The 24,134-nt window shown below is 38.0% G+C and overlaps 1 protein-coding gene across 1 annotated transcript; it reads left to right on the top strand.

Moving 5' to 3' along the window:
* The first annotated feature begins 18 nt into the window (after nucleotides 1-18).
* Nucleotides 19-23,819, top strand: ERCC3 (ERCC excision repair 3, TFIIH core complex helicase subunit). Its single transcript, XM_063288830.1, has 15 exons — nucleotides 19-101; nucleotides 877-1,082; nucleotides 1,845-2,081; nucleotides 2,962-3,011; nucleotides 3,954-4,089; nucleotides 4,423-4,584; nucleotides 9,453-9,657; nucleotides 10,071-10,385; nucleotides 11,025-11,209; nucleotides 11,784-11,986; nucleotides 16,447-16,543; nucleotides 16,752-16,869; nucleotides 18,306-18,424; nucleotides 21,291-21,443; nucleotides 23,404-23,819. The coding sequence occupies exons 1-15, from the start codon at nucleotides 83-85 to the stop codon at nucleotides 23,536-23,538; spliced, it is 2,340 nt and encodes a 779-aa protein (XP_063144900.1). The 5' UTR covers nucleotides 19-82; the 3' UTR covers nucleotides 23,539-23,819.
* Nucleotides 23,820-24,134: the final 315 nt, after the last annotated feature.

Below are 24,134 nucleotides of genomic sequence, written 5' to 3'. Positions count from 1 at the left end.
CTCCTGATCCGGAAGCGGCGGGGCTAATGGGAGATGCCCACGAGCGGCGTGGAAGGTGCTGTGCCGCGGAAGCCCCCTCGACATGGGCAAGAAGGAGCGAGGTAAGCCGTCGGCGCTTTCTTGGGACGCTACTCCGCTTTTGCTCCCTCGAATTGGAGGCTGTTTCGGTCCTCCCCAGGGAGTGGTGGTGGTCTCGTCCTCGGGACGTTGCTTCTCCTTCGACGGGGAAGTTCTCCAAAACCTGGCGCCACCGGGTTTCCTGATCGCCTTCCTCGAGCCTAACGCCGGTTGTCTTATTCTTACGAGACATACACAAACAGCTTTGTGGCAGCGATGCATTTGATGACCAACAGCATTTCCCTGTTTGTGATGAATCAGTGCTTCACGTACTCACGTTGTTTGTTCTCCCTTTAAAGCAAGAAATTGTTTTTGCACACTCATTTCTCTTCCGTTTTGCTTTAAATAAGGAATTAGCTTTTTTGCGTGTGGACACTTTCCCATGGGAATTGTTCATATGCAAAGTATATAGCTCTGTGAATCGTGGCAATTCCTTGAATAAGATACTGTTTATTTAGAGAAAAGCATTGTCAGAATTGTAAGCCTAACTTTTCCCTAATCTGAAGGAAAGCTGGTGATAGTTTGTATAGCTGTATCTTTTCTTGGAGCAGCTAAAGCAATCCTCCCCAACCTGGTGCACCCGAAATCATCCCTAGCTACTTATAGGAACAATTACTTCTAAAACCAGTAAAAACATGTTGACACTCATGACTCCCTCAAAGTTTTTCATTAGGAAATGGTTCCATTCACGTTGTCATTTGGCTGAAGTGCAAACAGTTGTGGAAGTGCATGTGTGTTTAACCATGATTGGGATTCCAGATAAGAAGAAATCAAAGAAACGTCACTATGAGGAGGAAGAGGAAGAAGAATATGACCTTACAGGCAAAGAGTCCCAAGAAGCAGTTCCATCAGCTGCCGGGAAGCAAGTGGAAGATTCTGGGACCAAAGTGGATGAATATGGTGCAAAAGACTACAGGAACCAGATGCTGCTCAAAGCTGACCATTCCTCACGTCCATTGTGGGTGGTAAGTCCTTGTAGGCACATTATTTTTCAAAAAGTTTTGTTCAAAGAAAGGAAACATAAAGCTCATCCTTTCCCAGCCTGCTAGCTTCCACATGTGGCCCCGTAGGTAATATCTCCATGCCTGTTTGGTTCACGTCACAAATGAGACACCAGCTCTCTCTGTATTTCATGTTATAAATACTCATCTCTTTTAAAGGAGCTGGAAGGAATATTAATTAAGTTAGGCCCTTCTATTATGATAAGGTGCCTGACTTTTGTGTGTGAGATAGATATGCGTGTATGAGAGAGAAGATGAGAATTAATGACTAAGTCAGCCATGCAGGCAGAAGGAATATTGTTGCTTGGCGTATGAATTTTCTAGGATGTTACATCAAAATACTTCCTCATTCATTCTTTGGATGGTTCTGTGAGAAATGTCACTCTCCTCTCCAGGTGATTTGTAAATGCCATTTATGTTCTGAGCAACTTTTTTAAGGGTTTAGTTCAAGAACCTGCCACCTTGAAAATAATGCTCTTCTGCTTCTGCTTGTAACCTCAGTCAGGATAGCCAATGATGAGAAATGCTGGGAGCTGGAGCTCAGTAATATCTAAAACGCCACACGTCCCCTCACCCTGCCACTAAAGAAGCACAAATAAATTCACAAAATGGGTCCATTGATTAGGAGTTAAGTAATCACACTTAATACCCTTGCCTCATACTTAACAGCTTTGGTACATGTAGATATTTTGGCTGTGTTCAATGTTTTTGTCTCTCCTCCTCTAGGCTCCTGATGGCCATGTTTTCTTAGAAGCCTTTTCACCTGTGTACAAGTATGCCCAGGATTTTCTTGTTGCCATTGCTGAGCCAGTTTGCCGACCTACCCATGTCCATGAATATAAACTGACTGCCTACTCTCTCTATGCTGCTGTCAGTGTCGGTTTGCAAACCAGTGATATCACTGAATATCTACAAAAGCTGAGTAAGACTGGTGTGCCAGATGGGATCATTCAGTTTATCAAGGTACACTGCCATTCATTATCTAACTGTATTCAGGATATAAAGAGCTGGAGGCTGGGGAAAAAAAAGATAAAACATTGCAAGAGATACCACATCTTCTGTTACGCTTGGCTTTGGTGTAGAGCTTCATGGCAAGAATTATTGTTTTGGAAAACAAATGATAGAATCATGCCATTTACTTTAGCATGTATGTTTGATCATTTACTTGAGTATAATTAAGGGAGACAAAGAAACAACTGGGATGCAACTAGAGGAAGGTTGATTCAAGATCTGTGTGCGTGACAGAAAAGGCTTGTTTTTCATGGTAATAAGCTACCACTTGCTGTTACGGAGCTTGGCCAGGATTTTATAAGGTTTCATTGTCAAAGTTTGCTTTCATAATATGATCAATTTATGAGGTTTGATACGTCCCTGATGTTTTCTTCATCTTTGGCAATACCGTTTAGAAGAACATAGTGTGAATCCTGTCCATGGTATAGCAAACGTTCTTTTACTTTGCCAGTAGATGCTAAAACATGGGCACAGGTGGCCAAACATGCTTTAGAGGGTTCTTACGATGAAGAGTTTTGCTAAATCTGCCTTTCCCAACCTGTGGGCCTCCAGAAGTATTATATTACGGCACGCATTGTCCACACCTGGGTGATAGGTATTGTGATGTAATGCATTTGAAGAGTGCTAGGTTGGAAGAATATATATTAAATCATATGGCCTAAAACAATATCTGAGGCGTTCATTCTTTCTGACAAATTGCAGCCAAACATTTGGTTTTGCTTTTGCTTTTTTGTGAAATAACTTGATGGAAGTGTTCCATAGACATCCAGTTCTATGTGTAATACAAATAGATTTTATCCATTGATTTCTAATTAATATTATTGTTTTGTAGCTATGTACTGTTAGTTATGGAAAGGTGAAGCTGGTCCTGAAGCATAACAGGTAAACAAGTACTTGCTTTTTTTTTTAGTTCCGGAATACTGTATTTCCAAATGTGTGTTCTGATATTAGTTTTGGCTTTGATGCTATTTCAGTGAATTATCTTGGTTTTTCAGAAGAAAATATGATTGGATCAGAAATACATGCAAATATAACTTGTTTGTTGAGAATAATAAGAGCATCCTTTTGATGGCCAAGGTCTACACAAGACAGGAGGAGTGAAATAGAATCAGATGGGTCAGGCAAACAAACAAATAAACAACAAAGAAAATAAATAAACGACATATAAACAAAGCCAGTTTGGTCTGGTGGTTAAGGCACCAGGCTAGAAACCAGGAGACTGAGAGTTCTAGTCTGGCCTTGGGCATGAAAGCTGGCTGGGTGACCTTGGGCCAGTCACACACTCTCAGCCCAGCCCACCTCACAGGGTTGTTGTTGTGGGGAAAATAGGAGGAGGAAGGAGTGTTGGGTATGTTCCTCGCCTTGAGTTATTGATAAAAATAATAAAGGCGGGTTTAAAAAAATATTTAAAAATGTGATGTGGCTATACTTACTCATTTATTTAAATGTATATGGCCGTGCAATTTGCAAAAGTAATTCTGGGTAGCTTACAGTGCATAGCAGGAACTAAAAACAAATTGCAACAAACACCCAGATCCAAATAACAATAGCCAAAGTCAACCATTGTATGCTCATTCACATTGTGATTTGATAACCCAAGAATTCTGGTTTCTCAGGATGTATGAACTTGGCCACTGCCTCTTTAAGGATTACAGTCAGGTATAAAATGCTTTGTGTTTCTCCAAATGAGTAGCATATTATCTGAAGGAAGTGCAAAAACCTATAGGAACACATGTTTCTATAGAGGAAGATATTAAAATGGTAAAAAATAACTTTTGTGGAATTATTTAAATAATTTCCTTTTTTTCTTTTTGTACATGCTAGGTATTTTGTAGAAAGCACCCATCCTGAAGTCATTCAACAACTTCTTCAGGACCACGTTATTAGGGAATGTCGCCTGAGAAATGAAGAGGGAGAAGAAACTGAACTCATAACAGAAACGTTCAAGAGCAAATCAGCAGTACGTTGAGATTATGGGCCATGCCTTTATGTGGTGTGGTGGCTATTTGGTTTACTCTGTAACTGTAGCCAAATAGTTATGTCAAGTCTGATTTCCCTTTATTTTATAAGAACCCCTTTTCATCATGATGAGCATGCCACATCTTTTGTGTCTTTTGTCACCACTATTAATCCTTAGGGTAAAGTTGATTTATTTACAGTTTATTATACAGTCTGTTGTTTAGCTGTGCTTTCATACATTCTTTAAGTGTTCCTTGCCCATCCCATTGATAAAATATAAGCTTCTATCTCGCCTCATCTTTCTCTATTCAATTGAGAAATCTATCTGTTTTAGATTTCAAAGTCTGGTGAAAACAGCGGCCCTTCAACTTCACAAGGGGCAGATGGTCAGAATAAGCCAGATGTCCCTGCTGACTTATTTGAATTTTATGAGCAAATGGACAAAGATGAAGAAGAGGAAGAGGAAACTCAAACAGTATCTTTTGAAGTGAAGCAGGTAAATACATGAATTTACTGCTACCTCACTATCCTAATCAAAGCATATGAATATGAGCTACTTCTAAAATAATAAAACATTTTTGATGGGTTGAGATGTCAGACAATTAAATATTTTTTCCTTAAGTGCTTTTGTGTCTCTAGGCCTAGTCCTCCTTTAAATCTGTACTTGAGGCTACAGCTAAAACCTGTCTTAGTAGTGTTGGATAGCACTACTAAGGAATCAATCAAAAAGACTCTAGTTTCTGTGGTGATGTGAAAATTGAAGGCAGCAGATTTATGGAATTGAGTGAAAGCATGTTGACATAACTGACAAACTGTATTTATTTATTCCTGTGGTTTTTACATGGATCTCACTGACTAAGCAGCTTACAGAAGTTGTTGTTTATTCGTTTAGTTGCTTCCGACACTTCGTGACTTCATGGACCAGCCCACGCCAGAGCTTCCTGTCGGTCGTCAACACCCACAGCTCCCCCAGGGACGAGTCCGTCACCTCTAGAATATCATCCATCTACCTTGCCCTTGGTCAGCCCCTCTTCCTTTTGCCCTCCACTCTCCCTAGCATCAGCATCTTCTCCAGGGTGTCCTGTTTTCTCATTATGTGGCCAAAGTATTTCAGTTTTGCCTTTAATATCATTCCCTCAAGTGAGCAGTCTGGCTTTATTTCCTGGAGGATGGACTGGTTTGATCTTCTTGCAGTCCAAGGCACTCTCAGGATTTTCCTCCAACACCACAGTTCAAAAGCATCGATCTTCCTTCGCTCAGCCTTCCTTATGGTCCAGCTCTCGCAGCCATATGTTACTACGGGGAACACCATTGCTTTAACTATGCGGACCTTTGTTGTCAGTGTGATGTCTCTGCTCTTAACTATTTTATCGAGATTGGTCATTGCTCTTCTCCCAAGGATTAAGCGTCTTCTGATTTCCTGACTGCAGTCAGCATCTGCAGTCATCTTCGCACCTAGAAATACAAAGTCTTTCACTGCCTCTACATTTTCTCCCTCTATTTGCCAGTTATCAATCAAGCTGGTTGCCATAATCTTGGTTTTTTTGAGGTTTAGCTGCAAGCCAGCTTTTGCACTTTCTTCTTTCACCTTCATCATAAGGCTCCTCAGTTCCTCTTTGCTTTCAGCCATCAAAGTGGTATCATCTGCATATCTGAGATAGTTAATGTTTCTTCCAGCGATTTTAACTCCAGCCTTGGATTCCTCAAGCCCAGCATGTCGCATGATGTGTTCTGCATACAAGTTGAATAGGTAGGGTGAGAGGATACAGCCCTGCCGTACTCCTTTCCCAATCTTAAACCAGTCCGTTGTTCCGTGGTCTGTTCTCATTGTTGCTACTTGGTCGTTATACAGATTCTTCAGGAGGCAGACAAGATGACTTGGTATCCCCATACCACTAAGAGCTTGCCACAATTTGTTATGGTCCATACAGTCAAAGGCTTTACAATAGTCAATAAAACAGAAATAGATGTTTTTCTGAAACTCCCTGGCTTTTTCCATTATCCAGCGGATATTGGCAATTTGGTCCCTAGTTCCTCTGCCTTTTCTAAACCCAGCTTGTACATCTGGCAATTCTCGCTCCATGAATTGCTGAAGTCTACCTTGCAGGACCTTGAGCATTACCTTACTGGCATGTGAAATGAGCGCCACTGTTCGATAGTTTGAACATTCTTTAGTGTTTCCCTTTTTTGGTATGGGGATATAAGTTGATTGTTTCCAGTCTGATGGCCATTCTTGTGTTTTCCAAATCTGCTGGCATATAGCATGCATTGCCTTGACAGCATCATCTTGCAAGATTTTGAACAGTTCAGCTGGGATGCAGTCGTCTCCTGCTGCCTTGTTATTAGCAATGCTTCTTAAGGCCCACTCAACCTCACTCTTCAGGATGTCTGACTCTAGCTCACTGACCACACTGTCAAAGCTATCCCTGATATTGTTATCCTTCCTATACAGGTCTTCTCTATATATTCTTGCCACCTTTTCTTGATCTCTTCTTCTGTTAGGTCCTTGCCATTTTTGTTTTTGATCATACCCATTTTTGCCTGAAATTTACCTCCAATGTTTCTAATTTTCTGGAAGAGGTCTCTTGTCCTTCCTATTCTATTGTCTTCTTCCATTTCCGCGCATTGCTTGTTTAAAAATAATTCCTTATCTCTTCTGGCTAACCTCTGGAATTTTGCATTTAATTGGGCATATCTCCCCCTATCACTGTTGCCTTTTCTTTCCTTCTTTCTTGGGCTACTTCTAGTGTCTCAGCAGACAGCCATTTTGCCTTCTTGGTTTTCTCTTTCTTTGGGATGTATTTTGTTGCCGCCTCCTGAACAATGTTACGAACTTCTGTCCAGAGTTCTTCCGGGACCCTATCTACTAAGTCCAGTCCCTTAAAGCTATTCTTCACCTCCACTGCATATTCCTTAGGAATACTAGTGAGCTCATATCTAGCTGATGTGTGGGTCTTCCCTAATCTCTTTAGTCTGATCCTAAATTGTGCAGTAAGAAGTTCGTGATCTGAACTACAGTCAGCTCCAGGTCTTGTTTTTACCGACTGTACAGATGTCCGCCACCTTTGTCTGCAAAGGATGTATTCAATCTGATTTCGGTGTTGTCCATCTGGTGAAGTCCATGTATAAAGCCGTCTCTTAGGTTGTTGGAAGAGAGTGTTTGTTATGCAGAGTGAGTTGTCTTGGCAAAATTCTATCAGCCTATGTCCTGCTTCATTTTGTTTTCCCAGGCCATGCTTACCTGTAATTCCAGGTATCATCTGACTGCCCACCTTAGCATTCCAGTCTCCCGTGATGAAAATTAGATCTCTTTTAGGCGTGTTGTCCAGTAGGTGCTGCAGATCCTCATAGAACTGCTCTGCTTCAGCTTCTTCAGCATCTGTGGTTGGGGCGTATATTTGGATCACTGTGATGTTAGATGGCTTGCCCTGAATTCGAATTGAGATCATTCTATCGTTTTTTGGATTGTATCCAAGCACTGCTTTAGCCACTTTACTATTAATTATGAAGGTTACTCCATTTCTTCTGTGGTCCTCTTGTCCACAGTAGTAGGTCTGGTGGTCATTTGATGTGAAGTGGCCCATTCCAGTCCATTTGAGTTTATTGACACCCAAAATGTCTATCTTTAATCTTGACATCTCACCAATAACCACATCCAATTTGCCCTGGCTCATAGATCTTACATTCCAGGTTCCAATGGTGTGTTGATCCTTAGAACATCGGATTCTCCGTTCACCACCAGCACCGTCAGCCGCTAGCCGTCCTTTCGGCTTTGAGCTAGCTGCGTCATCACGTCTGGGGCTAGTTGAACTCATCCTCTGTTCCTCCCCAGTAGCATTTTGATCATCTTCCGACCTGGGGGTCTCATCTTCCGATGGTATATCGACATATCTCTGGTTGTACTGATCCATTTAGTTTTCACGGCAAGAATACTGGGGTGGGTTGCCATTACCTTCCCCAGGGATCGCATTTAGTCTGACCTCTCTGTTGTGACCTTCCCATCTTGGGTGGCCCTTCACAGTTTAGCTCATAGCATCATTGAGGTGCTCAAGCTTCAGCACCACAACAAGGTAATGATCCTTTGCTGAAGAGCTTACAGAAGACAGAGATATAAAACAAGATGAGAGAATTGTGGGAATAAAGTTTAAAAAAAAAGACTTAGAATTTAAAGACATTTGCTGATGACTTGATATTAGTTTTGGTGGATCCACTAAAGGAAATAGAAACATTAATGGGAAAATTAAAAGAATGTGGTATACCAGCAGGTTTTAAGATTAATAATCAGAAGACAAAAATGGTAACAAAAAATATGAAATTAGAAGATCAAACAATTGATGAAGAAAATTGGTTTTAAGATTGAGAAAAAAGTAAAATATTTTGGTATCACTATGACAAGAATTGTATATTATTTCAAAATAATTATGTTAAGACATGGAATGAAGTTAAAAAAGACATTTTAAGATGGGAGAAACTACAATTGTCATTATTGGGAAGGATTTCTGTGATAAAGATGAATGTTTTGCCTAGAATGATGCTTGGTTATAACATACAGATGGAACAATGGGGAAAGATGTGGTTGATAGGACTGAAATCTCCACTATGTTATAATCTTAAAGGGAATTTTTATAAAATGATGTACTGTTGGTATATGATACCAGAAAAATTATCTAGAATATATAAAGGTACTTCAAATTTATGTTGGAAATGTAAATAAGAGTCATTTTATCATGCTTGGTGGATGTGCAAAAAAGCTAGAAAATTTTGGGTTCAAATATATACAGTGATTCAGAGGATTTTAAAGATTAATATTGAACTGAAACCAGAACTTTTCCTCTTGGGACTGATGGACAAACAGTTGGAAAAAAGTCATGGAACTTTGTTTTTATATGACTTCAGCAGATATAGCCTTGCATTACATCAAATCAGCCCAGTGTCCTTAAGATATGAGTTGATAATAATAAAGTGTTTCTTCCCACAAAGCTACTCTAGGAACACCTATTATATGTATAAGCACTGAATATGATAATGAGGATAGTGTGGCAATTCAATTAAGTTAAGAACTTCAAATAAGAGGATGTGGAGTTTTTTATGTTGATCTTGCTAGAATACTAAACAAAGTTTTTGTAAAGCATTGCTTTTCTGACTCATAAAACCTCTTTAAAGTATGGGAAATGTTTCTTGATTTGTGACTGATGATCCAGTACTCCAGTGTGTGTGTTTTAGAAAGAGCATGAAAGTGCAACCTGACGTCTTTCTCTCAAACTTTATGGGATAATTTCAGCACTTTCCCATAGCCTTACATGAATAGCAGAATAGAAGAACTTTAAAAGACCCTTCCTCCTACCTTTTTGTCTCCATTTCTAGGAAATGATTGAAGAGCTTCAGAAGCGTTGCATTCAGCTGGAGTACCCTCTGCTTGCTGAATATGATTTCAGAAATGATTCTGTGAATCCAGATATTAACGTAGACTTGAAACCCACAGCTGTTCTCCGACCATACCAAGAGAAGAGTTTGAGAAAAATGTTTGGGAATGGCCGTGCTAGATCTGGTGTTATCGTCTTGCCTTGTGGTGAGTGGATTCTGCTGAAGTTGAATGTTCTTTAAAATTCTCTGATCGGGATTAGATTCTGAGATAATATAGGTAAAAATAGTACTTATTTTGTGGGATATACATATTTGTCATCATGTATTTCTTCCTCTTGCATACTTCTTCTCATCTCAAGATCTCTGGGCACCTCTGTACAGAATTCCCATCTGACTTCTGTACAGTTTATACAACTTTTAATTACTTAGTTTCAGCACTAGAGTGGCATGATTTGCTTTTAGACCATGTTTGGTGCCTTTTTTGATAGGGATGAATTTGTTTAGAGCTTTCAGAACTCTTAAGTAGGACACATCTGGCTCAATATTACACTCTTTATTCCGTGAATAGTAGTGCATTCCATGCACAGTTTTGACTGTTTCTTGTTTCATTCACTACAGGTGCTGGCAAATCACTTGTAGGCGTGACAGCTGCTTGCACTGTCCGTAAGCGGTGCCTAGTACTGGGTAATTCTGCTGTCTCAGTGGAGCAGTGGAAAGCCCAGTTCAAGATGTGGTCTACCATTGATGACAGCCAAATCTGCCGATTTACTTCTGATGCCAAAGACAAGCCAATTGGCTGTTCTATAGCGATCAGCACTTACTCTATGTTGGGACACACAACAAAGAGGTCATGGGAGGCAGAGAGAGTGATGGAATGGTTGAAGAGCCAAGAATGGGGTCTGATGATCCTTGATGAAGTGCATACCATACCTGGTAAAGCCCGTATCAATGGCTATTGCCTTTGCCCCAGCCCATGTTTAAACCCAGCATTACTGAATTATAGGAGCCCTGATTATTCTGGAATATGTTGGCAATAATGCCTTTTAAAAAGTAGTATATGTTTATAACCAATCTAACATATATGTAAAACAGAACAATAATGTTAGCATGAATCTGCAATCTATCATTTTTTAAAGGATCGAAAATAAACCTTTAACTGTTCTTACAGCTTAATAATTGCTGCAGTTTTAATCTTTGGTGGAGAATTAAAAAATCCCAGTATGGTCTAGTGCGTCGCATTTGGACATAGATATTAGCTCAGCCAACTTTATGATTTGCCCAAACTGATACTATTTAATCTCAAGATTTAATTTGTAAGATGAGTTGGGCGAGGAATACCGTTAAATTGTTGCTACAAAACAATCAGACTGAGCATGTAAATAAATGTGTTGTAATCAACTAAGCACATATAATTTTAACATAAGATTCCAATCCAGTGTGATACTCAAATGGGCTCAGCATGCTTCAGCATTTAATATCATTTATGATAAAAAATTAACATGGGGCTGTGTAACCCTCTTTTTAAAATACTCTTCAGACAGGATCTCACTGGTTCTTGCATGATTCTTTCAGCAAAAATGTTCAGGCGTGTGCTCACTATTGTTCAGGCCCATTGCAAGCTTGGACTGACAGCCACTCTTGTCCGAGAAGATGACAAAATTGTGGACTTGAATTTCCTGATTGGGCCTAAACTCTATGAAGCCAATTGGATGGAACTGCAAAACAGTGGCTATATTGCTAAAGTCCAGTGTGCTGAGGTAAGGAATGTTTTGCTCAGTGCTACCTGTGCTACAGAGTGTTTCCTGCAAATACATTCTTCAGCAGCAATATTTTTCCTCAGAAAACTTAACATTGAGGTATAAGACTCTGAACCAGTTCATACTGAAAGTTTGTTTGTGGTTTGTTTCAGATTTAAGTCTGAACTGAGATTTTGGCTTGATCTGCCTAGTTTTCTATGATTTCAGCCTTCCCTTCTTGTTCCCCAGTTGCAACTCCTTTCTCCTTAATTCAGGCCTTTCCTGAGTCTCCTGTCTGAGGGAAGAATCTTTAGCAGAGAGGAGAAACAGGTCCCCTTTAGCAGTTGCTGCTATAGATGGAATCAGGGGAAGTTGGTGATCGTTCTTCATGGGTTTTTAAATAATCAGATTTTTTTTTTTTAATAAAGCTGCAAATATCTGCTCCTGCCTCATCTTTCCTGCTAGCATAAATACTATTTTGTTCCTTTTATCATACAGTGTAATCTTGTAGACTTTTATCCTTGTCACACTGCTGCTGTAAATGCTTATTGAGCTATTGTTACTAAAGTCTGTGCTTTCTTGGGTATAATTGTAGGTTTGGTGCCCAATGTCTCCTGAATTCTACAGAGAATATGTGGCTATTAAAACAAAGAAGCGGATATTGCTCTATACCATGAACCCAAACAAATTTAGGGCTTGTCAGTTCCTGATTAAATTCCATGAACGAAGGAATGATAAGATCATAGTCTTTGCTGACAATGTGTTTGCTCTGAAGGAGTATGCTGTTAGATTGGGCAAGTAAGTATTTATGAATGATGGACATTTGTGTGTCTACTTGAATGTTAGAAGTGAAGAAACTTCTTCCCGGTTTGTTACTTAGCACCTTAAATCCTTCAAATCTGTTTATATTCATTTGCATGAAATTCAGGAGCTAAATTATCAACTGGGGATATTATATTAAGTTAGGAAGAATTCTTGACAAATAAGCTATTTCTTGAGGTTGCTTCAGGAATGATGAAATTCTGTCACTGGTAAGAGTTCCTCAGTAAAGGAATGAAAGTAGCAACTTATATGTAGGCTGTTGCACTACATCTATTTCCCTACATGTACAGTCTCTAGGACAAATGGACAATTTTTTTGTGAGGAGAGGGATGTACTTGGCTTGGATGAATGATGTGTTGATGACTGCATTCCAGAAAGAGGCTAAAATTGGGCATTATCAAGAAAAATCTATATTTAATTGAATTTAGTTGAAATTATCTTAAAGTAACATCATTCCTCAGGTAATTTCCCCTTTTGTCACATTAGGAATGAGAATTCTGTAGCAACTTTTGAAAGGTCCACAGGTCACATCTAAGGGATCCATCCATCTCATATGCTTTCCTGTTCTTCAAAATTGTAATATGTTGTGTAATATCTCTGCATGCCTGTAAAGTAAAGGAATAACGTATATACAATAAGGATAGTTTTGTTATTGGGAAATTTTTGAAAAGGTCCTTAAAGTTGTTTTATGATAATGTAAGCTAAAGAGGTAATTACATTGTAATTAATTGATAATGGGGATATTAAACTAAAACACTGCAATATGAATAAAGCTTTTAAGATTCTCTTGGTTTTGTAGTTGTTGTGTAATTCCTTTCCTATTGAGCCATTAAATTATGTATTTACAGTTAGCCATCTGTTTCCTATATACAAGAAAAAAATATAGTTAATGCAATAATTTGCCATGTATTTTCCAGCACTTTAAAGATCAATGCTGCATATTCAGTTTAATTAGTTATCATTTGAAAAACCTATGCAATAGAAGAGCAAGGTACCATCACAGCCAGGATAGCTTGCAGAAGCAGCATTTAAAGAAATTGCTCAAGTCTAGCATTAGAAATAGAGTTTAAATTCAAGATACAAGCTTGAAGGAAAATTGCTGCAGTATGATTCTTTTACATAGTAATGTGTTTCTGCCTTTTTTTTTCTTTCTTTTAAATAGTGGTTGCTGTTTTAGCTTGAGCATTTTGGCTGTTAGTTGTTAGATTTATTTCCTGTCTTTCCTTCAGTAGCACAAGGCAGTATGTATATGTATGTATGTATGCATATATATATATATATATAGAGAGAGAGAGAGAGAGAGAGAGACTATAATATTAGTTTCTTTCCTTTCCTTTCCTTTCCTTTCCTTTCCTTTCCTTTCCTTTCCTTTCCTTTCCTTTCCTTTCCCTTCCTTCCTTCCTTCCTTCCTTCCTTCCTTCCTTCCTTCCTTCCTTCCTTCCTTCCTTCCTTCCTTCCTTCCTTCCTTCCTTCCTTCCTTCCTTCCTTTCTCCTGCCAGTTTTCTCCTTCAAATTTTCCCACAACACCACCTATGTGAAGTAGGTTGGGTTGAAAGAGAGTCACCAGCCCAAGTCAGCTAGTGAGCTTCCATGACTCAGGCTAAATTTGAACCTAAGTGTCCCCAAGGTGGCTAATATAATCTGGAATAGTTTTGAAAACCACCTATGAGAGTATTTTAAATTATATAATTAATACTATAGCATATTTACTTGGTCCATGGAAGCTTCAGAGAGGCCATCAATTCCAGATTCTTAGTTTCTGATTTGTTTTCAAGCTTCCTATCTAGTAAGAGATTAACTGTAATGATGCCTCAGGGAATTCTGTTAAATGAAGTCTGTTGCACATAAATAAATGCTTAAATGGACAAAGTGAGACATTAAGAACTGCTCAGCAGATAGGTACTTAGTTAAAAAGTGCTATTGTTTAATGGCTGACAGATCTCTCAAAAATGTAGGCAAGAGGAAAAAATGGAAAGGACTAAATGTTTTCAACAGATCACCATGAAATTCTGTTTTCCTTATCAAGACATTTCTTGTTTACCTTCTAATACAGATTAGAGTATTTGTACATTTAAAACAATGCCATTGAAGTTAAAAGCCTGGTTTTAAAGGGCACCATAATAAAATGTCTGATGCTAGTCTCTTATATCAGATGATAACTGTCCAGGAGAACAGACCTTTACTAGCAAAATAAATTGTCCCTCCTCCTTGCAATTTCCTGCACACACACCCATGGGGGGCATGTCTATTCAAAGCAGATATGGAAGGTTTGCTTGAGTGGAGAACAAGGGGAGAAATTCAAGTGTGTGAGTGAAGTTCATTCATATCGTGTCGGATGGAACATCTGGTGTTTTAAATTGCATTTAGATGAAAATGCCATGGAATAGTAATAATTATGACTTGTATTGTAGGTTGTTGTAAAATATTAGACTATTCCTAATACTGTTTTGCTAACTTGAAGTTGTTTCTAGTTGTTGCCTGAAAGAAAGCTTGTAAGCTTACCTAAGGGAAAAGCAGTGATTTCTTCATGATCTACTTATATGTTGAATAAGCAAAGTATTACCCCCTTCTATTCCTTGATTCATAATACAGATCCTGATTTATTCAGTTGCAAGATTCAGTCTTTCTATGAAGAAATATTTAAGGAAGTTTATCCCTGCAGAAATGATCCTGAGATAGGGAAGTTTTTTATTTTATACTTTATTTCTAGATTGATGGTATCTCTTTCCCAGTCTGTCCAGATTTCCTTTTTTATTGAGTCATCATTCATGGTGTGAAAGGGAGTTTGGAGCTTGATGGTTGAACTTTGTTTATAGAAGTTAAATTCAGGCCAGATCATTTTCAGTTACAAGCATCACTGGGCTGGTTATGTATAAGAGCGCCTGGAAGGCATTGCTAAAGAACAAGGGAATAGGCTCCAAATGAGTGGGACTAAAATACAGTGAATTTTTGCTTTTACTGTTTGATTAGCTGTAACTTGTTTTTGCATCAGAACAATAGTGAGGATATTAACATAGTTTATTGTAACAAGCCATTTCGTTTGTCTAGGTACTTATGTGATGACAGAATGGAAACTTTCATAGCCATTTTTCTTAATTTATATCAATTTTGCAATTACTCAAGCCCAAGATTTGTCTTAGCTCATTTCTATAATAACAAGTATAGTCCATTATTATGTCTGAATGCAAGCATAGGCTGACCTGTTAAAGGTGTCATTTTATATCCCAGTGCTCATTTATCTTTAGATGATTTTAAAATTCTGAAGGTTTCTAGTCCATTATTTCAAATCCATTGCTCTGTGCTTACTTCACATATCCTTGGTAGCAACCTGAAATAAAATGGTAACATAGTACCTCATATTTCATGGTTTTAATTTTTTAATGTACACATTGTCATGCTACTTTTCTTATCACTTTAGAACAGAGTACCTGCTTAAGGTTCACACACAGATCTATTTATTGGGAGCCATAAAATGTCAGTGTTAAATGATTAAACTAATGTTAGTATTGAATAAAATTGGGTTGTGGTATATAGTAGCCGAAAGACTTATAAATAAGAGAGTGTGTTCCAGAGATAGAATGGGGGAGGTTCATTCTACCAGATGTGATGTACCCATATGTACATACATGAATATTAAGTACATATTTCAAATTTGAGGCATGTTTTTTTAAACGTGATGTGTATTTTGAAATGTGTTAGCTGCTTATTTTACTTAAGCAAATATAACATATGAACGGTCTCATATTTAATGTGGCTTAGCAGACACCTTAGATTGTTCTGATGTTATAAGCCCTTAGCTATATCTTTGACTGAATACTTCCACCATGCTTTGGCAGCATTTGTTTACTTTGTCACAAAAGATATGTTGATTCAAAACTAGTTAGATTTTTTACTGTAGCTTCCAGTGAACTATTTTGAGACCAGAATAATTTAATCCAAAAGTGCAGTTTAGATGTGATCAGACACAAGTAGAAAAAGGGAAAGAAGAACACAGCTGTTAAGTACAAGTTCACTGATTCAGCTGAAGAAAATACCTTTTTTATTTCAACAGCTGCTTTTCTCCTTTCATGTAGGATTAGTAGATATATTCAGCCCACTGATCTGTTGAGTCAGGAGGCGTACATCAAGCACATAACATTTTACAACTGTCAGGATTTATTTCTGTGGAGGGAGGGGTGTCTGACAGAATGGATTTGTCTCCAAATGAGTGGGAACACAATCCAGCGAACTAAAAATAAACAGAAAAATGCTGCAAAAAAAGGAAAGTGGTTCTACATAAGTATAGCTTAATTATACAGTGCAAGCATATTGCCGTGATTTTTTTCATCTTCTTAATCATAATATCTTCATAATAGACTGTTTTACATACCTGAATCCAGGGAGTGAAGTATTATAACTATTCAACCCTTTATATATATGCCTCTTGTCTCTTTTAGACCTTATATTTATGGGCCTACAGCACAGGGGGAGAGAATGCAAATACTGCAGAATTTCAAACACAATCCCAAAATCAATACCATCTTTATCTCCAAGGTAATGGATGCTGCTCTGCTTGGCTTTGAATTAAATTGGAGTGGTTCAGCGCTCATTTTGAACAATCTGTAAAAAAATTTTAAACCTTTTTTTTCATATCACATTGTTTTTCACTGTTGGCCACAGCTAATATGTCTCAGTAAGATACGGTTAGCTACATTAATATGGGGATATAATTTGCTTCTTAAAGGGTGCTTGTGTATTACAGGTTGGTGACACATCTTTTGATCTGCCAGAAGCCAATGTTCTAATTCAGATTTCATCCCATGGGGGCTCTCGAAGACAGGAGGCTCAGAGATTGGGTCGAGTGCTAAGAGCCAAAAAAGGTAAATTGAGGCTTGTGTTGCAAGATTCTGTAATTTTAATGGAACACTCAAGCATGAAAGTTAATATAAGTTACTTAGCTGACTAAGCACATACAATTTGCTATTGTCCTGCTTTGTCACTGTCAGCTCAAGGTCACAGGTTAAAACAAAATTCAAAAGTAATTATAAAAAGTACTTCAATAGGGGGCCATCTTTCCCTTTCTCTTTCCCCCTGCCTAATCATTCCTCACGATACTTAATATTTTTAGGTTTTTAAAGATACAGTTTAGCAGATCTTAGATTCAAGAGATGTTGGTTGTTCTGACTGAACTTTGAAGGCAGCTTTGCTGGAATTGTAATACCATATTAGTATTATTTTTCAATGGGATTTAGGGCTTGGAGGAGTATTCTTTCATGCCGCACTACCACAAAGGAAACAGACTGATTAAGGTATTCCATTAGCAGCTTGACCAGCCAAAGTATAAAGTCAGCAATAATGGCATCTGACTTGAGTATGAGCTGTGTTTTTAAGACTAATGCATATAAGGGCTTTCTGGCTGAGTGTTTGCTGAAGGATTCCCAAGTGATTTAGTGCACAGTACTCCTTCCTCTAGATCCACAGCTAAGTCTGTGTCAACAGTTAAGTTTCAACAAAGGGTAATTGTTGTAAAAACTTACTAGAATTTATAAAATGCATTTTAATGTATTCACAGATTTCCAAATTAAGAACATTAAAAGTGATAACAGAAAACTGTATTTGGTAACTTTGTATATATATTTTATCCTTTAAAAATGGGGTCCCCAATTCGGCATCTGAGTGCGAGTTATGTACTGTATATATGTATGTATGTTTGCTTGCTATCTTGTAGGCTTCCTGTTCCATCTAACTTTTTATAATTTAAAATATTCTTTTAACTTTAAAAAGTGAAATGTTGTCTCCTATAATATCTGTATTTTCAAGGAGGCATCCAGGCTCAGATGGACACCATACATTTTCTTTAAAAAAAAAAAAAAGTTGGTGGGAGTGGAGGGCTGCAAACTACTTTGTTTGAAAGTGTGTCCACCTTTCCAGAAAAAGGATGGGATCAGTTTTCTGCCCAGAGAGTTGTGGAGAAGACTGTTTGTTGCTCCCCTTCAGAGGGCAAAAGTGTTGGAATATATTCTGCTGTAGGCTATATGCCAAATCAGCTGGATTTTGCATTAACGCCCCCCTCCCCAAACCCACGAAATTTCCTGGGAGAAATCATGATTCTTTCAGCTGAGAAAAGTTACCTTCTTTTGTAAACTGTAACCTTAAATTTGGCAGAAATATTGTTAGCAGTACAGTATACCTAATTATGGATGCTAGTAAGAAATTTTTGTAGGCAAGAGAAAACCTACAAAACTTTGTTGTTCTCAAAAGTTTTGACTTGCTTTGATGTGGGCTAATCTTCCATTACTATTTTTTTTTTCTCCAGGAATGGTTGCAGAGGAATACAATGCCTTTTTTTATTCTTTGGTCTCTCAGGACACTCAAGAAATGGCATATTCAACGAAACGTCAAAGGTTTCTAGTAGATCAAGGCTATAGCTTTAAGGTAATTTTGTTATTTGTAGTTTGCAGAATTGGGAACAGTGTATCAGTTTTAATCTTAAGAAATTCTAATGTTCAGGGATTCAGTGTTTAAGCTACATTGCAAATTGGAAAAAAGCAACTTTGCATTACCTTTATTATATTGTGTTGGCTGAAAACTAGTCCATTTTAAATTTATTATTTTAAGTGAAAAAGCTATAGCATTGTTGTTACTATGTTTCTGCCCAAAGGACAAATGGTATATTCATATACTGAATTCTTCAGCTGTGTTAAGAAAGAGTCTTGTACCAAAAGAATTAAGAAATGTACCTTACTGGCTTGTCATTTTATGTTGTAGTTCTGGAATTTCTTAGGACTTTGATCCAAATAACAAGGAGCAACACAGAAGGGCTGCATATTTGCACCTCCAGTTGCGTTGTTAGTATAGACCTGTGTCCCTGAATAGTCATGCCCTTTTTTTTTAGGTGGCAAAATACTTAAATAAAATAACTGTCCCTAAACTCCAAAGAGCACTGAGTTTAGCATGTTTTAATGTCCTCACAACAGCTGTTTTTCAGGGCAAATGTGAATAAAGGAATCTCTTAGATGCTAAGATTATGCTCTTGTGGAGAAGGATCGATCAAACCCATAGCTCATATCCTGTTATATTGTGCCTTCTGTTAGGACGCAGGGACCCCCTTTATAATTTTGTATCTGGTGAAGTACCCAGACAATTCTGATTTATTTTATGCACAGTTACTTTTCTCATACCAAAAATCAGGAGTCTGTACCATCTTTTCAAATTAACAAATATTATTAAAAGGATAAGCTTTTGGGAGCTATAGCTCACTTCATCGGATGCAAAATTTTGTTATACTGTCTGTAAAACTAGACGTGCTCTGATCACATCAATGACCTAGCTATAATTGTATTCTTTTTTTAAAAAAATAGACCCTTTAATTATTTTTTATTTGTAGAATTCTGATGACAATAAAAATTAGGTTTGGATCTATAACAACATAGTATACAGTCAGTGACACTATCAATATATTGAATGCTTAATTTTTTTTCATCATTAGTGTTGCCACTATATCATCCTGCTTTTAAGATCAAGATGCTCCTTAGTGGGTACATATTCAAATGTATATTGTCCTAACAGTCAGGAATCACGCTGAGATGAGGAGTAGGTCTCTAGTGTTTATTGCTGCTACATAAGACAGAATCCTAACAAACTGAAGAAGCGTGGGAAAAACCCAGACAGATAAACCCCATAAGTTAAGGCGGGTCTGATCTGTGTCTCTTTGAATGGCTGCTTAACTCCTCAGTACTACGCATGCGTTTTCCCCCCTGGATAGAGGCCCCCTCCTGCTCGCCATCAGTACTCATGACAGATATTATATGAAAACTTTAAACTAAATTAAACTACAAAAAACCTACAGGAAGATAGAAAGTTTGCAGATAAATGTATTTTAACCATGCATGTAGGACCATGCCCATTTTGCAACTCCTTGAATAGGAAAGAGATTGGTATTTCTTCAGTTGTGGAAAAATGTATTCCTTGCAAAAGATGTATTGCAACTGGTCCTGCAGCAGATTCAGGGAAACTGTTAGGGATGACACACAGTTGATGGGGCCAAGCAAGTAAGTCCCGGTATTGGTATTGGTAATGATAAACTGACAGAAACACTTGAAATTATAGTCACTGTTGGAGCTGATGGACACAAGAACTTTTGGAGGGATTTGTAAATCAGGCATTAGGATAGAAGCAACTGTAGCAGTGGTACTGATGGATGGAAATCAGATATCTTGAATGAAGGTGGGAGTGGAGAGTCTTGATAACTACAGGACCAGAGAGATCAGTGAAAACTGGTTCAATAAATACATTCATGGTTGTATCTTGGTGGCTATTGTTCCTAGTCCCAGAACTACTAAAGAATAACCATAAAAAGAATCCCCAAGAAGATAGGGTAAATATGTGTTGCATTACCTATAGTTGATGTTTGTGAATTGTGAATGGGTTGTGAATGAGTTTGCAAGTTGTGTATGAGTTGTGAATGAGAAGATCGACAGAAAATTGCATGCTAATCTTTTTAATTCGACTGTCTTATCGGTGATGCTATATGGAAGTGAAACATGGTCGCTAACAAAGGCAGAAGAGGAAGAGCTTTCAAGAGTAGTAAGGGCTATGGAAAGATCCACGCTGAAAGTTTCTCTCCGAGACCACAATCCCAAGCAGCCAGATTGGAACACAAAGTGGAATAAATAATGTCATCATCGAATATCGAAAACAGAAGCTATGCTGGGCAGGACATGTTGCACGCATGTCAGATAGCCGTTGGACAACACCAGTTGCTGAATGGTATCCAAAAGAAGTAAAAAGACCTATCAGCCACCTCCAAAGAGATTGGAAGATACAATAGTCAAGGACTTTGGTTGAACCTGGAGAAGAAAAGCCAGGATTTGAGACATACGGAAAGTGAGTTGCGACCAGCAGGACTCTGCCTGGTGACAGTCTGGTCAATCGAGGTGATTACCTGTAGAAAGGTACCTGGAAGACTTGCAGGAATGCCTTTCCATAAATGAAGCCTAATGCTTGAAGTGTAAGCATCAGGAAAACCTGTATCACTTCTACTATCACAGGAGAGCTGCCAGGCTAAAACATGTAATGTGCTACAGTGGTTGAAGAAAAACTGAGGGTATGAGCCATGACCTAGAAACATATGCAGTATGAGCTAGTTTCCCACTAAAATCCTCCTCAACTTTTGAAGTTTTCCAAACAAGACTCAGTGTAGGCAGTTGTCTAATAAGTGATGCACTTGAGACCAAACGAATAGTAAATTTCTCTAAATAAACCATTGAAAAGAATAATACTGTCTCTTCCTGTTTTCCAGGTAATCACTAAACTTGCAGGTATGGAAGAGGAAGAACTTATGTTTTCATCCAAAGAAGAGCAGCAGCAGCTCCTCCAAAAAGTTTTACAAGCTTCTGATATGGATGCTGAGGAAGAGGTGGTTGCGGGAGAATATGGCTCAAAGTCATCTCAGGCAAGTAGCTATTATGATTATGTCAAGACCCCAGAGTCACTTTTGTAAGTTGGGCAGCCATGTAAATCAAATAATACCAATTCTATCAAATTAAGGATTAGAGCCTTCTCCAGAAGTCTTCACATAATGTGTCCAAAGTATGATAATATGAGCCTGGTCATCAAATTTTATATAAAAGGAAAATGAAATATAGTGTTCCAATCATTTCTTCCAAATCTACATTTACCACTCAAGGGAACGCACTGGCTTATAGCCTTGGACTTTCCCCTGTCTGCTACAATGGTATTAATCCCCATGATGAATTGAAAGACAACAATGGGAAGTTATTTTTCCTATCTGCTCACTCACTCTGCTGTTGTCCACCACTGAGGTTAGTACTGCAGACAAGGAGAAGCAAAGCATATTTTTCAAACGTGGCCTTACCCCATTACCTTCCAAATGACCTCAGCTGTTTTACCCAGAGGTAGAAATCAGGGGTTTTCTTAAGATGATTGTATTGCCAAATGCAATAGTAACTTTTAGTCTTTGCAGTATGGTACTCTAATACAATGTGTTATTTTTATTGATTTTTTTATTATTATGTGCCATTAAGTCGGTGCTGACTCTCAGTGACCACATAGGTACATTTTCTCCATGACAGTCAGTCTCAAACATGGTATTTCAGGTTTTCCAACAGTGCAGTGCACCCATCACCACTGTAACTGAATCCATCCACTTTGCTGGTGGTCATCCTCTTTTTCTCTGTCCTTCCACCTTTCCTAGCATTAGAGCCTTCTCCAGAGGTAATGTGTCCAAAGTATGATAATTTGAGCCTGGTCATTTGTACCTCAAGTGAGAACTCTGGGTTGATTTGTTCAATGATCCATTTGTTTTCTTGGCTGTCCATGGTATTCTCAGGGGTCATTTCCAACACCAAAGTTCAAAAGCTTCAATACTCTTCTATCCTGTTTCTTTAAAGTCCAACTTTTGCTTCCGTAGAGTGTCAGAGAGAATACCATGGCTTTTATGATTCTGATCTTTGTAGGTATAGTCACATCACAGCATCTGAATCTCTTTTCCAAGGCCTTTGTGGCTGCTGTACCAAGTACTAGTCTGCAACGTATTTCTTGACTGCTTGTTCCTTTACTGTTGATGATTGATCCTAAAAGGCAGAAGCCGTCTGCCACTTCAGCATCTTGTCAGTTGTAAGGCAGGTTGTTGTACCTGTGGTCATTAGTTTGGTCTTCTTAATCTTAGTCCCATTTTTTCACTGTGCTCCTTGATTATTATTACTTGCAGATCCTATTATTGTTTGCAGATCCTTTGCTTTTTCGGCTCTGAGTAGTGTCATCAGTATAGCACAGGTTAGGGTTTCTTTCTTCCTCCAAATACGTTATTTTACACATTGGAATTTATGGCAGCTCTTCCAGTTAATAGGACAATGTAAACAGATACACTTGGGGGACAGCATTGGGTAGAAATCCTGCCAGCCTGTAGTAATCCCGATTACCTAAAATTGAGCTTGCTCTCATTTTTGTATCCTGAATAGTTTCATAATTACTCTAGACTATGCAAAAGTTCCCCTGAAAACTTCTAAAATAATATGGGAGGTGGCACAGCAATAAGGAAAAAGAATTTGCAGAATCCCCTCCCCTTCTTTCAGTCTCTGCTGATCACTAGCCTTCTTTTGAACTGAAGGAGCCTTTCCATTTTCACAACTTAAATTTTGTTGTCTATAGACTAAAATCATTTGTTGCTTAGGAATATATTTTATTCAAACCCTATGATTTATCCTGGCTGCCCCAACTCCAATCATATTTTATCTATGTGAGGTGTTTACAAAAGTACCTACATGTGAGCAGCTGTTTAAGGGTAGATACTCAGTGCAATCTGAACCTTTGCATGAAAAAGTCTATAGTCTATTATTTATAGAATTAAAGAAGGTGTAATATCATTTAACTTTTATGTTCTCCTTTTCTAGATATCCCGACACTACGGCACAATGAGTTCCATGTCTGGAGCAGATGATACAGTTTACATGGAATATCAGACCTCACGAAGCAAGGCATCTTCAAATAAACACGTTCATCCACTTTTTAAACGCTTTAGGAAATAATATAAGGAAAATACATTATATCTCCTTCCCATAAAAATAAATATTAAAATTTGGTATTATTTCATAATTAAATGAGGAAATGGAATAAGCAATTTGCTCATAACTGAAGATAATTATTTCAGTATTCTATATACTGGAAATACTATTAATTTTATTTTTATTTAACACTTTCAGAGATTCTTAAAAATATTTGTGAATGTGTTTTATATTTATATTTCTAGCAAGCAAATCTTAAGGGTGCAAGTACCTGAAAGCACTGAATAAAAATACTCTATAAAAAATACACCTCATTTTCCCCTATCCCTGGTTTTATTCTGGTGTCTTAAATTATATAGTGGTTTGGCCAGGCTGTGGGAGTGGGGTGTGTGGGAAGTATGGAGCGGGGAAACATTGAGGGCTATTGAATAAAAATGTTATTGGAAATTGCTGTTGGGAAAGACTAGGAATGAAAAAAAAAAGGTTGAAATATTTAACCATATGCTAAGGATACTTGACTAATGTTATTCTTCACGCTTCAGAAAAACTCGAGATGGTTGTACTAGATTAGGGTTCATTCATTCTCATTACTTTTCTTGCACTACAGAATAATAGATAGA

Source organism: Candoia aspera, chromosome 1 (genome assembly GCF_035149785.1).
Source record: "Candoia aspera isolate rCanAsp1 chromosome 1, rCanAsp1.hap2, whole genome shotgun sequence".
NCBI classification, from domain to species: Eukaryota; Metazoa; Chordata; class Lepidosauria; order Squamata; family Boidae; genus Candoia; species Candoia aspera.
The sequence above is the reverse complement of the archived record's forward strand: the minus strand, read 5'-3'. Positions and strand labels throughout refer to the sequence as shown.

What these genes read in the sequence shown, in the direction of transcription:
- ERCC3 (XM_063288830.1), top strand. An exon ending in CCTCACGTCCATTGTGGGTG is followed by an intron (nt 1,083 to 1,844) that starts GTAAGTCCTTGT and finishes CTCCTCCTCTAG; the next exon opens with GCTCCTGATGGCCATGTTTT. An exon ending in CTGGTCCTGAAGCATAACAG is followed by an intron (nt 3,012 to 3,953) that starts GTAAACAAGTAC and finishes TGTACATGCTAG; the next exon opens with GTATTTTGTAGAAAGCACCC.